The sequence below is a fragment of the Mirounga angustirostris genome, unplaced genomic scaffold, assembly GCF_029215605.1.
Source record: "Mirounga angustirostris isolate CCGP_5_RB_7025 unplaced genomic scaffold, mMirAng1.0.hap1 SCAF_9, whole genome shotgun sequence".
Lineage (NCBI taxonomy): Eukaryota > Metazoa > Chordata > Mammalia > Carnivora > Phocidae > Mirounga > Mirounga angustirostris.
In genome coordinates, this window is record NW_026991717.1 from 132399562 (window position 1) to 132413205 (window position 13644).

Consider the following 13644-nt stretch of genomic DNA (forward strand, 5'->3'; position numbering starts at 1 on the left):
TTTTAAAGATTTTATTTATTTGAGAGAGAGAGAGAATGAGAGAGAGCACATGAGAGGGGGGAGGGTCAGAGGGAGGAGCAGACTCCCCGCCGAGCAGGGAGCCCGATGCGGGACTCGATCCAGGGACTCCAGGATCATGACCTGAGCCAAAGGCAGTCGCCCAACCAACTGTGCCACCCAGGCGCCCCCTATTAAAATTTCTAATAAAGTTTTTCACTATCACTTTATTCCTACTTCTGTAAATTACTTACAAAATGATTTAATATAAAAAAAATTGGGGTCACCTGGGTGGCTCAGTCGTTAAGTGTCTCCTTCGGCTCAGGTCATGATCCCAGGGTCCTGGGATCGAGCCCCGCACTGGGCTCCCTGCTCCGCGGGCAGCCTGCTTCTCTCTCCCACTCCCCCTGCCTGTGTTCCCTCTCTCACTGTGTGTGTCTCTGTCAAATAAATAAAATCTTAAAAAAAATTTAGGAGTTCATTGGATCCAGATGGTAAATGTGATGAGACTTTTTCTTGGTATAGAGGGTTAAATTGAAGAAACCTAACTAATTCAGTCAGCTTCAAATATTAATGTCTGTAAGCAAACCTGATTTCCTCTGGAAAACACAATGCCCTCTGTCTATACTAAAACTTTCTAAATAGGGCTGCCTGGGTGGTTCAGTTGGTTAAGCATCCAACTCTTCGTTTTGGCTCAGGTCATGATCTCAGGGTTGAGGGATCGAGCCCCACAGCTCAGAGCCTGTTTGAGATTCTCTCTCCCTCTCCCTCTGCCCCTCCTCCACTCACACTCTTTCTTTCCCTAAAATAAACAAACAAAATCTAAGACTTTCTAAATAGAATTTTATATTTTTTAGTTTCCTGATGGCTTAATCATAGCTTCACCTTATTCCCTTATTACATAGTCATGTATGGGGTGAGGGTATGAAGTGTTTTTGTGCTGACACACAGCAAGAATCAGTCACCTTAGAAAACAAAGCCCTTGGGAAATCCAACAGTCTCTTTTCTTCTAGCATGTGAGTAGCTCAAGCTACTGTGAATAAGCATCAAATGAGGAAGGTGGCTTTTTTTCATTTGGGGATGCATTATACCAAAAATATTTCTAAACACTAGAATCATGCTTGCATTAACCCCCCATGAGAGATTTGAAGTGAGGTCAACAGGGGGACAGAAGAGTTCTCTCTCCCCTCTCAAGCTCAATAGAGAGCAGACATTCACTAAGCAGGTTCACCCTATTTACTTTTTTCCCCCAAATAAAACACTGGCGAATTTACCTAAATTAATGCCACTACATACATCTCTGCCATTTAATTCTTCTGGATGGGCCTGTACTAATTAATGAGTGCTTTCTCAAGGATTTCTTAGGCAGAGAAAAATTTTCTCTCTCAGCCGTACAAAGAAAGAAGTATTAAGTTCATCTGTCACCGAAGCATCTACTTATTAGGTAATTATACCTAACACCTCAAGTATCACCAAACTGCCATCGAGAATTGAGACAGAATACCATGACAATTCCTCTTGAGAGGTCCCTCTACATCCACCTTAGTAATCTGGGCCAGAGTTCAATAATGCTTGTCAGTAAATATTTTCTGGTATTTTAAATTCAATTTTCTCTGTTTATGGGCTTAGCAAAGAGGAAAACATGCTTACCACAGTCCCCTAAAAATATATTTTAATGAAATATTAAGTGTTCCCTCATTATTCTTATCCACAGGCTAAATTGTTGAGTGTCATTAGTATTTTACAGTAGATCCCATTTTAAATCATTTCATTTTCTTTACAGCTTTCCTTTGAACCCTTCCCAAGTTTTCCTCATCCCCATTAAGTACAATGTCCAGAGGTAGTCACCACGAGGCACTAACAATGGGAAAAAAAAATGGTAAAATTAGTTATACCTATACTCTTCTTTGTGTACAAATATCACTTTTTTTTCATGTTAGCAGATTAAAAAGGTCTAGACTAAATAGAATTGCATTCTTCATATTATACGTCAATAAATGTACTACTGCAATTGAGCACACTGTCAGAACACGGTAATTCCTTGATAAATTGTTGCCACTAGTATTTCTACACTAGGCCATTTTCCAACTTGCAGCATGTAAAAGATGATGGGAATATTAAACAGCAAAGTGGAATAATATGTAAATATATTCTTCATCTAAAAGATGATGATAACACTGAAAAAGAACTGGGATAAAGGGGAAGAAATAAAACTGGCAAGCAGTGCAGTAAAAAGAGAGAACTGAAAAACAGTATAAGTTACTGTCATGCCTTCAAAAAAGAAAAAAAAAATCTTAAGTTCAATAATAGTCTTTAATTTTCCTTACCTCTGATCTTAAGATTGTATGAATGGCTTCAATTTCCTTTCTTCTAGAATTAGGTAATTCTGCTACGAAAGAAACAGCATATACTGAATATATGATCAACACCATGTGAATAAACAGGCATTTTAAAGTACATATATTTCACTGAGCTTTCAACAGAATGGTATGCTGATCTGAGAATAAACTCAGAAGACGTATACCACTTGATTTTTATCACAATTTCCTATTGCCACATATGTGCTTTATCATCATGTAAGTCATTCTTTTTGCCTATCTTTTTTTTTTTTTAAAGATTTTATTTATTTATTTTGTGAGAGAGAGAATGAGAGACAGAGAGCATGAGAGGAAAGAGGGTCAGAGGGAGAAGCAGACTCCCTGCTGAGCAGGGAGCCCGATGCGGGACTCGATCCCGGGACTCCAGGATCATGACCTGAGCCAAAGGCAGTTGCTTCACCAACTGAGCCACCCGGGCGCCCCTATTTTTGCCTATCTTTTGTACCTAGGTAGGACATCTACATTTCCCCCCTGGAAGTGTTCATTAAAATTTTATTATGGAAAATTGAGTTTTACAAATTAAATCTCTCTCTGTGGGCTTAGTTTAATTTTAGACGAAACTTATACAACTGGGGTTTAGGCCCTACTTCTAACTTCTGCTCCCAATCTATCAAATAATAATAACCCCTAAAGAAAGAATAAAAATGCACTAAAAAAACCACTTATGTCAAGTAACATGGGCATTATTTAAAATGGGAATGAGCTCAGTCTGCTCTTGTACATTTTCATTTAAAAAGAGTCAGAGGGTGCCTGGGTAGCTCAGTCATTAAGCATCTGCCTCCTTCGGCTCAGGTCATGATCCCAGGGTCCTGGGATCGAGCCCCATGCCAAGCCCCATGTCGGGCTCCCTGCTCTGCGGGAAGCCTGCTTCTCCCTCTCCCACTTCCCCTGCTGTGTTCCCTCTCTCGCTGTGCCTCCCTCTGTCAAATAAATAAAATCTTTAAAAAAAAATAAAAATAAAAATAAAAATAAAAGGAGAGTCAGAGACAGGGCACCTGGCTGGCTCAGCCAGTGGAGCGTGTGACTCTTGATCTCGGGGTCGTGAGTTCAAGCCCCACATCGGGTGCAGAGTTTACTTAAAAAAAATAATATTAATTTTTGTGGGGCGCCTGGGTGGCTCAGTCATTGGGCGTCTGCCTTCAGCTCAGGTCATGATCCCAGGGTCCTCAGATCGAGCCCTGCATCGGGCTCCCTGCTCCGCGGGAAGCCTGCTCCTCCTTCTCCCACTCCCCCTGCTTGTGTTCCCTCTCTCGCTATGTCTCTGTCAAATAATGAATAAAATCTTTAAAAATAATTTTAAAGGGGCGCCTGGGTGGCTCAGTCGGTTAAGCGACTGCCTTCGGCTCAGGTCATGATCCCGGAGTCCCGGGATCGAGTCCCACATCGGGCTCCCTCCACGGCGGGGAGTCTGCTTCTCCCTCTCATGCTCTCTGTCGCTCATTCTCTCTGTCTCAAATAAATAAATAATAAAAAAAAATCTTTAAAAAAAAACCCAAGAACAAAAAAGAGAGTCAGAGGTCAGCTCTGTCAAAATGGCACTATTGATGCTACCAGAACATCATCATCAGTTAAGATTTTTTTTCTAGGTGCTAGTATTTTTCATTAGTCACAATACTTTAATACCATAGAAATAACTTCTCTGAGGGAAAAAAAAGAACTTCTCTGATTTATAGTTTAAATCAAAAGAAAATACAAGTGACATCCAATAGAGTGACAAACCCACTTTTCTTGTTTTGAAAATCACCAGGTGCAGGTGCTTCTGTGGTTGTTTATACATCTTGCTTGAACTCTGACAGGACTGTCTAACTGCTACTCAGAACAAATTATAATCTAGTCTGTTTAGGAGGGTCATTGCTAGAAGCAGAAATTGTTTCAAAGAGGGATAAAATAGGTTTATGCAGCCCTCCTCTCTTACCTCCTTCCAAAAAAACACACACAAAAAAACCAAAAAACCTGGTCTTTTTAAGAATAAAGGGGCGATACTATGCAGACCAAAAAATTCTTCCTCGCTGAGGGAAAACAAAACAACAGCTACTCTTTATTAATGCTTGCCATCTGCTGGGCATTTTACACTCATGATTTCATTTAATTCTCCCAACCCCATGATAGGTATGATTACATCTATTTAACAGATAAGGAAACTCTGCTTTATAGAGGTTAAGTATTTAAAAATTTGCCAAAGACCCACAATCTATAATGCATGGAAGTGGAATTTCAACCCATGTCTAACTGAAAAGCCCAAGTTCCTAACCCTGAATAAATCAGTACAGTTTTTGTACAAGAGCAACTTTCTGGTATGTACAAATATGTACTTCAAGCTGTACCAACAGTGCTATTTTGAAACTGTTATCTTGTTCACTGCTGGCACAGGGTAGACACTCCATAAATACCTGTTAAATGAATAAATGAACTGTACTCTGACCCTTTCAATGATTTATAAAATCTATTGATTTTATAGATTTTATAGATTGATTAGGTGTTAAGCAAGTCCTATTTTAACAGAAAGGGAAATAATAAGAGCATTAAGCAACTTTGCAGATTTTTAATACTGAGCAATTTTTTTTACTGAGCATCTACTATGTACCAAGGAAGGTGCCAAACACTGGTAATATAAGGATAAAAATATATATATAGTCCCTACCCTGGGCATCAAGAAAAGAGGTAAATTATAACTCAACATGGTAAGTGCTCTCAAAGAGAGATCCACAAGATCACATGCAATCAACTCAGCCTGCCATGGACTGAGAATGGTTTCACCAAGTACCTGGCACGCGAGCAAAGTCAAATAGGAAAAAACTGTTTTCCAAGCAAAGAAGGGTAGAGGAGGAAGTAGAAAAGGAAGGCCTTTCCATGCAGAGGCTTGGAGTTGTGTAGGTACTTCACAAAGTTCCATGTGGCAAAAGCTCTGGGTATAAGCGCTTATGTGTGTGAACATGCATATGTATGGCAATTTGGAGAGAAGAGGAGTTAATAAGAGGTAAGACTAGAAAAGGGAGGTTGACCTCAGATAGGTTTCTGGTCTCCCAAAACTAAGAGGTTTGGATTTTATCCTGTAAGGAACAGAGCTAAAAGATTTTAAAGCACCTATGTTTTAGAAAACTGGCAGCACACAGAAAAAGAAAATGGAAATGGAGTATGGAGAAATGGGTGACAGGATGGGAAGGAGAAAGTGCATGGGAGAGAGAAGGAGGGGGGTCTGAACTAAAGGAAAGGGGTAAAAAAGGAAAGGACGAATATAAGAAACAATTCTGGTATAGAATGAATAAGATTTGGTGACCAACTGGAAACAGGAAATGGAAGAGGCAAAACAAAGGTGACAAAGATTTCTAGTTCAGTAGATTGGGCAGATGATGAAACCATTAAGAATGAGAATACAGAAGTACATTTGACAGGAAGAACAAATGCATTCCACCTTAAGCCTATAGGACAGTCAGGTGGCGGGGGGGGATGCATATTTTCTAGGAATAGCCAACTGTTTTCCCCTACCTAGGCTACAAGGAGAGACTAGTCATTTCCCATGTCATCCAGCTCTTTTCTGTTCTAAATTTCAAGGTCACACGATCCTTTATGGAACACAGGGAGAGAGAATCCCTTTCACTCTCATCCTCAACCTGTCCCACCTGATGCAACTCCCACCCAAGGTAAAATGGATTTCACCAGCTCTTCAATGCTTCTCCTTTCTAAAAAGACAGAAATTCTAAATATACTTTCTTTTTCTCAAACTATCTTTCTCTACTTCAACCCAATAAACTGGAAGTTTCAATTATATCAGGATAAAAAAATTAAACCAGAATGCTAATTAATTTATAAGAAATAAAATTAGCCAAGGAAGTGCTCTCATCCAAAAGACCAGCCCATCGTCTCTGTGGAGGCAGACTTCCATTGAAATTAAAGTACTCTTGGGGCACCTGGGTGGCTCAGTCTTTAAGCATCTGCTTTCGCCTCAGGTCATGATCCCAGGGTCCTGGAATCAAACCCCGCATCGCGCTCCTGCTCGGCGGGAAGCCTGCTTCTCCCTCTCCCACTCCCCCTGCTTGTGTTCCCTCTCTCGCTGTGTCTCTCTCTGTCAAATAAATAAATAAAACCTTAAAAAAAAAAAAAAGAAATTAAAGTACTCTTTAATTAATAAAGAAAGAACTCTTTAGATCTAAATACTACTTGCGGAAAGAAATGTCAAGAAATCAAAATATTAACGTAACTATCGATTACTATGTAACTCTGGGTCACTATTCATTAGTAAAACAAAACAAGGACTTCAAAAATGAGTGAAAGTTGCTAAGGATTGGTAGCGTATCTTGTTTTATTGTCGAAGAATGGGCAATTAGGCACAAAAATACATTTCAGCTGGAACGCTGTGTCACCAGAATAAGCAAAAACATAAATAGGAAAAACTTATAGCCATGTTTAACAATATATTCAAGTCAGAAAGGGCTTAAGATTCACTAAATATTTTAATAAGTTGTTTCAATTGTTACAAAACTCGAAGGAAAAAAGTAACTATGTGTCATGCACAGATACTTTTTAATTGTGTCAGTATAAAAGAAAAGGATCAAAATCAGATCCGCCCCCAAGCTAAAGGCAAAGTAAGCGGTGGGCGTGGAAGAACCAAACAAAAATAAACTACTCCATGTAGGAGCAGTTTCCCTCCACTCTGACATACCCACAGTATTCAATGGGAGAAGAACCAGAACCCTTCCCCGGACCCCAGTGTCTTTCATCAGAGAAAATCTGTTAAGAGGCAAAAGAAGTATAACGAAAAAAGGGAGGACTGACACTCCCGACGGATGTAAGTGGGAACCGATCGGGCGCTCCCAGGGCCCCAGAAAAGCCCTCCCTCCCATCGCTCCAGCTGTTACCTTCCACTTCCTCCGTGCCCTCCATCAACATATCCTTTGTAAAGTTTGAAATCTGGTCAGTGAGGGAAGCCAGGCTGCCTCCGACTTGACCCAGAGACTGGCCCAAGCCGGAGCCGAGGCCCCCAAGCCAGGACGACATCGCTGCGGTTTAGAGAACGATCTGGTCCGCTCCGAGAAAAGCGTCCAGCGTCGTCGGACGATCCCGCCAAATGTCCTCGAGCCGCCGCCTTCACGGGACCAATCCAAATCAAAACACTCAAGATTCGATAACACAATGAGGGGTTCCTAGGCAACGCCGGCTTCGGGGGGCTCCCACTAACCGCCGGACTCTGCCTAGAAACGCAGAGGCCTGACCTGGGACGTTACCAGGGGCCCGCCTCCAGTGCCACTGTCAACCCCGCGAGGCCTCTGCTCATTCCCACGACTTCCCAACGTCCAGGTTGGGCCACTTCTTCCTCTGCTTTAGTGACTTCCCCCAGTTCCGTGGGCAACTCCTGCCAACTCGACGCCAGCCGCCATGACACCCACTCTGAACGCGGCAACGGATCATAGAGAGGCGCCGCGCTGGCGCAGAAGGGCTCTGCGGAGCTGCCGGACGTGTCCTTGGCGCAAGGGAGCATGGGATCGCGGAGGACCGAGAGCGGGCGCCTGGGGCCGCATACCTCCGGCGCAGGGGGCAAGGTCAGCTTCCACGTAGCGCCCCGGCTTTGGCCTCTGAGGGAGTGGTCTCCAGAGCCAGGGGTGACGCGGCGGTCCCCGCCCGCTGCACCTGCCCTTCGGGCAGAGCCCTTCGTCAGTGGGTGCCTCTGGAAGCCGGCGTGGCCCGGGAAGCCCAAGAACCCTCACGGTGTCGGTGAAACCTGAGTGTTTAATTCTGACTGCACGCAGCCAGCGGTGCGAGGGCACTCGGCAGGGTCGCTGCACTGCGCAGCAAGCGGTTTTACTTATCACAGTTACTGTGCTGATTCTGCAACAGCCTGTCGGGCTGCTCTGTGCCCAACACTAACGATGGGAGCTCGGGATACACAGAGAGGATGGGCTGCAAACTCGTGTCCAGGCAGGAGACACACGTTGGTTACTTTCTGTAGTAGTCATTTTTCCTGGTAGCTTTACAGCTCATAGTTGAAACCCTGCCTTCTCTAATATACCAAGAGCTTTGTTCATGAAGCCGGTAAAACACAGACCACCTTTAAAAAAAAAAACTCATTAAAGGACAGCAGGACAACTTACTATGAAGAAGTGCTGTTCTAACAGAAGCTCTCCTATGGTGTTGGTGGCACTAAGTGTGCAAGTGCCCACCCCTCTCACAGTCCTGTTACACGAGTGGGTGCACACAGCAGAGTGTCCTGCCTTGCTTGAGGGGAAGAGAGGTCACGTGACTTACAAGTATGGGGATGCATTACCTGGCCAGAGGACTATCACGTTTTTTGCTTTAAAAAGAATGGGTCTGCAGTCCTTTTAAGCATAGCACTAAATATCCTGGCATCTTTCTCTTTGATTTTGTTTACAAGAGGGGTCACTGCAGATTACACTATTTGTGACTGGAACATTGGGAATGCCTCCACTATTTAGAATCTGATGGCCCCAGGCAATAGCAGCTCTCCCTGAAACCTGAATGCTTTTAAAAGAAAATTGCATCCCATTCTGGAAGTGTTTATTAAATGTTTTATTTGTAAGACATCAGTGCCCAAGGGTTAGATGTGCAGACTCCAGGGCCTGACTGCCTGGAGCTGTTACTTATTAGCTGTACGACCTTCGGTGGGTTACTTAACCTCTCTGTGCATCAGTTTCTTTTTTGTAAAATGGAAAATGATAATAATAGTGTCTACTGGGTGGGGTCGTAAGGAGGATTAAATAGGGTAATATTTTTAAGTGCTTGGAACAGTGCCTGGTACCTGGTGAGTTCTATTTAAGTGTTTGTAAAGTTTCAAAAATGTGGCATACAGATGACCTGCAAGTTGATGTGTCTACCATTATTCTGGGCACTGGGAGTACAGCAGGAGAAAAAAAAACATGTAGTCCCTGGTCTCATGGAGCTTGCATTCTACTGGGAAGGGACAGATGATAAATAAAATGTAATAAATATAGACAAGTAGTGATGACTGCTTGGAGGAAAAAAACACAGGGTCAGGATCATATGGAAAAGATAGGAGAGAGGGCACTTGTAATGTTATAGAAGGTAGTCAGGGAAGGCTTCACTGATAAGGTGATACTTGAACAGATACTTGAAGGAATTAAGAGAATGAGATATGTCAGGGCACCTGGCTGGCTCAGTCGGTAGAGCATGTGACTCTTGATCTCAGGGTTGTGAGTTTAAGCTCCACATTGGGTCTAGAGCTTGCTTAGGGGGAAAAAAAAGTGAGATATGTGGATATATATGGAAAAGAGCAGTACAGGCAGAAAGAAACAGCTGCTGCAAAGGTCCTGAAGCAGGAGGGTCCTTGGCAGGTTAGAGGATTAGCAAAAAGGCTGGGATGGCTGGAGCAGAGTGGGGTGAGGAAGGGTGATTAAGTGATGGGGACAAAAAGAGTGGGAGGGCACAGAGCACATAGGGCCTGGTAGGCCATATTGTAAGGGCTCTGGCTTTTACTGAGTAGGATGGGGCACTATTAGCAGAGGGGAAAACTGCTTTGAACAGAGGAGTCACATAAACGGGACCTAACTGGGTTTCTGGACCATAGTGAAAAGTTTAGCTAGTGTAAATCAAGCTTTTATTGCCTACAGCTGTAAATTCTCTGGAGAGCCATCCTATAAATTCATGTCATGCCATAAAGATACTGCAATTAATGAAGAAAACAAACACAATTACATGCCTTTACATCATTTTTTTTAAAAGATTTTTTTTTAAAGGTTTTATTTATTTATTTGACAGAGAGAGACACAGCGAGAGAGGGAACACAAGCAGGGGGAGTGGGAGAGGGAGAAGCAGGCTCCCCACTGAGCAGGGAGCCCGATGCGGGGTTTGATCCCAGGACCCTGGGATCATGACCTGAGCTGAAGGCAGACGCTTAACGACTGAGCCATCCAGGTGCCCCACATCATTTTTTTTTAAAGATTTTATTTATTTATTTGAGAGAGAGAGAATGAGAGACAGAGAGCATGAGAGGGGGTAGGGTCAGAGGGAGAAGCAGGCTCCCCGCTGTGCGGGGAGCCCGATGCGGGACCCGATCCCGGGACTCCAGGATCATGACCTGAGCCGAAGGCAGTCGCCCAACCGACTGAGCCACCCAGGCGCCCCTTTACATCATTTTTTAAGTAACATAAAAAGCTATGTCCTGAAAGTTCCTTATGGGGTATTTTTTTTTCCTCTGGGATGAACTATGGCCCAAGAGACTTAAAGAATGATTCTGATAAATAACATGATGTTTGGGATATGCTTCAAAGTAATGAGAGCAGAGTAGATGAAACAGGAATTGCCAGGAATTGATCATTGTTGAAGCTGGGTACATAGAGGTCCATTATACTAGTCTTTTACTTTTGCATATATTTGAAATTTTTCATAATAAAAGTTAAAAGACATCCAAGTTTGATGAAGTTTGGGCTGAAGATAACTTCTCCTTTTCCTGCCAAATATCCCTGTAGCTAACATGGATGTTCATTATCACATAATGAGTAGCAAAACCAGCCCTGCACAATCAAACATTTCACATCAGAAAGAGCCCATGAATCTGAGTGGCTCCAGGTAATGCGATCTAGGCTGCCTAGCTGAAATTCTGAACCTAGGATTTTTTTTTTTTTTTTTTTTTTTTTAAGAGAGCCAGCGCACTATGGCAGGGGTGGGGGCAGGGGGCTCAGAGGCAGAGAGAATCTTAAACAGGCTCCATGCCTATCACAGAGCCCGATGTGGGGCTGTCTCATGACCCTGAAATCATAGCCCGGGCTGAAACCAAGAGTTGGACGCTTAAATCACTGAGCCACCCAGGCGCCCCCTGAACCTAGGATTTTTGAAACCTCAATAGCTAGAAACAAAAAGAAGGCAAACAAAAATATTATTGGCTGGAACCTGGTTTCCGTTTCTCAAGTGGTGGGATCATCAATACTTCTCTAGAAAAAACAGTTCCTTTCCTGTGAGAAGACTATCTAAATGGGTTTATTTATGCAAGTGTAAAGCAAAAAAAAAACATTTTGCTTTATTTTTTAAAAGATTTTATTTATTTATTTGACAGAGAAAGAGCGAAAGCAGGAACACAAGCAGGGGGAGTGGGAGGGAGAAGCAGGCTTCCCGCAGAGCAGGGAGCCCGATGCAGGGCTCGATCCCAGGACCCTGGGACCATGACCTGGGCTGAAGGCAGGAGCTTAATGATTGAGCCACCCAGGCGCCCCCATTTTGTTTTAAAGATTTTATTTATTTATCTATTTATTTATTTATCAGAGAGAGGGAGAAAGCACAAGCGGGGGGAGCGGCAGGCAGAGGGAGAAGCAGGCTCTCCGCTGAGCAGGGAGCCTGATGTGGGGCTCGATCCCAGGACCCTGGGATCATGACCTGAGCCGAAGGCAGATGCTTAACCGAATGAGCCACCGAGGTGCCCCTGATGCTCTGAAACATGTTAATAATGCTGTGTTTTGCGATGGGTTGTTCATAGTTTCATTCATTATGCTGGGCATTCAGCCAACGCTTTCAAAAACCATGTCTTTTAGTTCTGCAAATTATTTAAAAGGGTGTTTTGACTTGTTTGTTTTTTATTTGATGAATGCCTCCTCTCTGGGGAATCTGCTATTTTCGGAGACTTTTAATCAGTCCTCTTGATTTCAGTCCACATCTCACCCCCACCTTCCAAGATAGTTGTTGCTTTCGTTTCCTGTTTGCTATTGGGTGTACTTCTCTTCAACACGGTATTCAGCTTCCTCAGCTCTGCTCACTCCCGTACAGACTTTCCATCTTTGCCCAAAATGCTACATCTCACTTCTGCTGTTGCCTCGCTTAGCAGTGGCTAATCATTCCCCAGAGTCTGTTCCCCCCTTCGTGCAAAAACCCTAACTTTTTGCCTGGATGCGTGGTAGAGCAGAAAATGCCAGGGCCCCCTCCTGATGCCTTCATCCCTTTACCACTTTTGTGCACACCTGTTCTTGGGATGCTTTCACTCTCAACAGGTGTTCCTCTCTGGCAGAGGACTGCCTTCAGGCTCCCAGAGCCCACACTGCGTGTGTGCCCAGAAATGCTGAAACAACCTTGTTTAGTAGTATTTAAAATGATGCAGCTCCCCTGCCCACGTTGTAACAGCTCCAAGATGTGAATATACTGTGTCCGGCCAGACCTGTCTGCAGGATTGAGGCTTTGCTTATTGTTACACCCTTGCTTGCCTTCCTTTCCTTATTCCACTTTCTTACCCCACCGTGCCCCTTCCCTTACTTCCTGGAAATACTTTTTATTTTTTTAAGATTTTAGTTATTTGAGAGAAAGAGTGCATGAGTAGGGGTAGGGGCAGAGGGAGTGGGAGAAGCAGACTCTCTGCTGAGCGGAGAGCCCAATGTGGGTCTTGATGTGGGGTTCAATGGGGGGCTCAATCCCAGGACCCTGAGATCATGACCTGAAATGAAGTCAGACGCTTAACTGACCGAGCCACCCAGGTACCCCTGAAAACACGTTTTAAAAAATCATTTTCACAGGAATCCTCATCTTGGGGTCTGCCTCTAGGATGCCCAAGCTAAGACTCATGACCACCCAGAATAAAAACCATTTTACAGGGCACCTGGGTAGCTCAGTCGTTAAGCATCTGCCTTCAGCTCAGGTCATGATCCCGGGGTCTTGGGATCGAGTCCCACATCGGGCTCCCTGCTCGGCGGGAAGCCTGCTTCTCCCTCTCCCACTCCCCCTGCTTGTGTTCCTGCTCTCGCTTTCTCTCTGTCAAATAAATAAAATCTTTTAAAAAAATAAAAATAAAACCATTTTATAGCTGGGAGTGGCCATGTGATTCAGTTCTGGCCCATGTAAATATAAGTGGAAATGGCATATGCAACGTCAAGGAGGTAACCTTAAAGAAAAGGCACATGGGGGCACCTGGCTGGCTCATTCAGTAGAGCATGTGACGTTTGATTTCAGGGTCGTGAATTCGAGCCCCACTTTAGGCTATAGATATTACTTAAAAAAAAAAAAAGGGCGGGCACATGGCCTTCTTCCATCCTCTTTTTGCTTTCTGACTGCTGGGATGCAGATGTAATCATGGGCTCCGCAGCAGCTTTCTTGAACCATGAATTAATCTTAGCAATGAAGCCACCCATGTATGTAAAGCAAGAATTTGCTTTACAGAAAGCAGATTCTTTTAAAGTTTTTTTTTTTAATTTATTTATTTGAGAGAGACACAGAGATATTGATAGAGAGCACTTTCTGGGGAGGAGAGGGAGAATCAGGCTTCCCGCTGAGCAAGGAGCCTGACACGGGGCTTGATCCCAGGACCCTGAGATCATGACCTGAG

At 43.7% G+C, this 13644-nt stretch overlaps 1 protein-coding gene across 2 annotated transcripts in view; it reads right to left on the reverse strand.

The window, feature by feature from the left end:
- The window catches only part of TRIP11 (thyroid hormone receptor interactor 11), a 66474-nt gene extending 58680 nt beyond the window's left edge, over positions 1-7794 (reverse strand). The window contains exons 1-2 of one of the 2 annotated variants that reach the window (XM_045901416.3): positions 7232-7794; positions 2325-2383 (exon numbers count right to left, since the gene is read on the reverse strand). In XM_045901416.3, coding sequence (XP_045757372.1) covers positions 2325-2383; positions 7232-7370 — 198 coding nt within the window. In that variant the 5' untranslated portion in view covers positions 7371-7794. Of the gene's footprint in view, positions 1-2324; positions 2387-7231 lie in introns of both variants that reach the window. The other variant, XM_045901415.3, reaches the window with a different exon arrangement.
- Positions 7795-13644: the final 5850 nt, after the last annotated feature.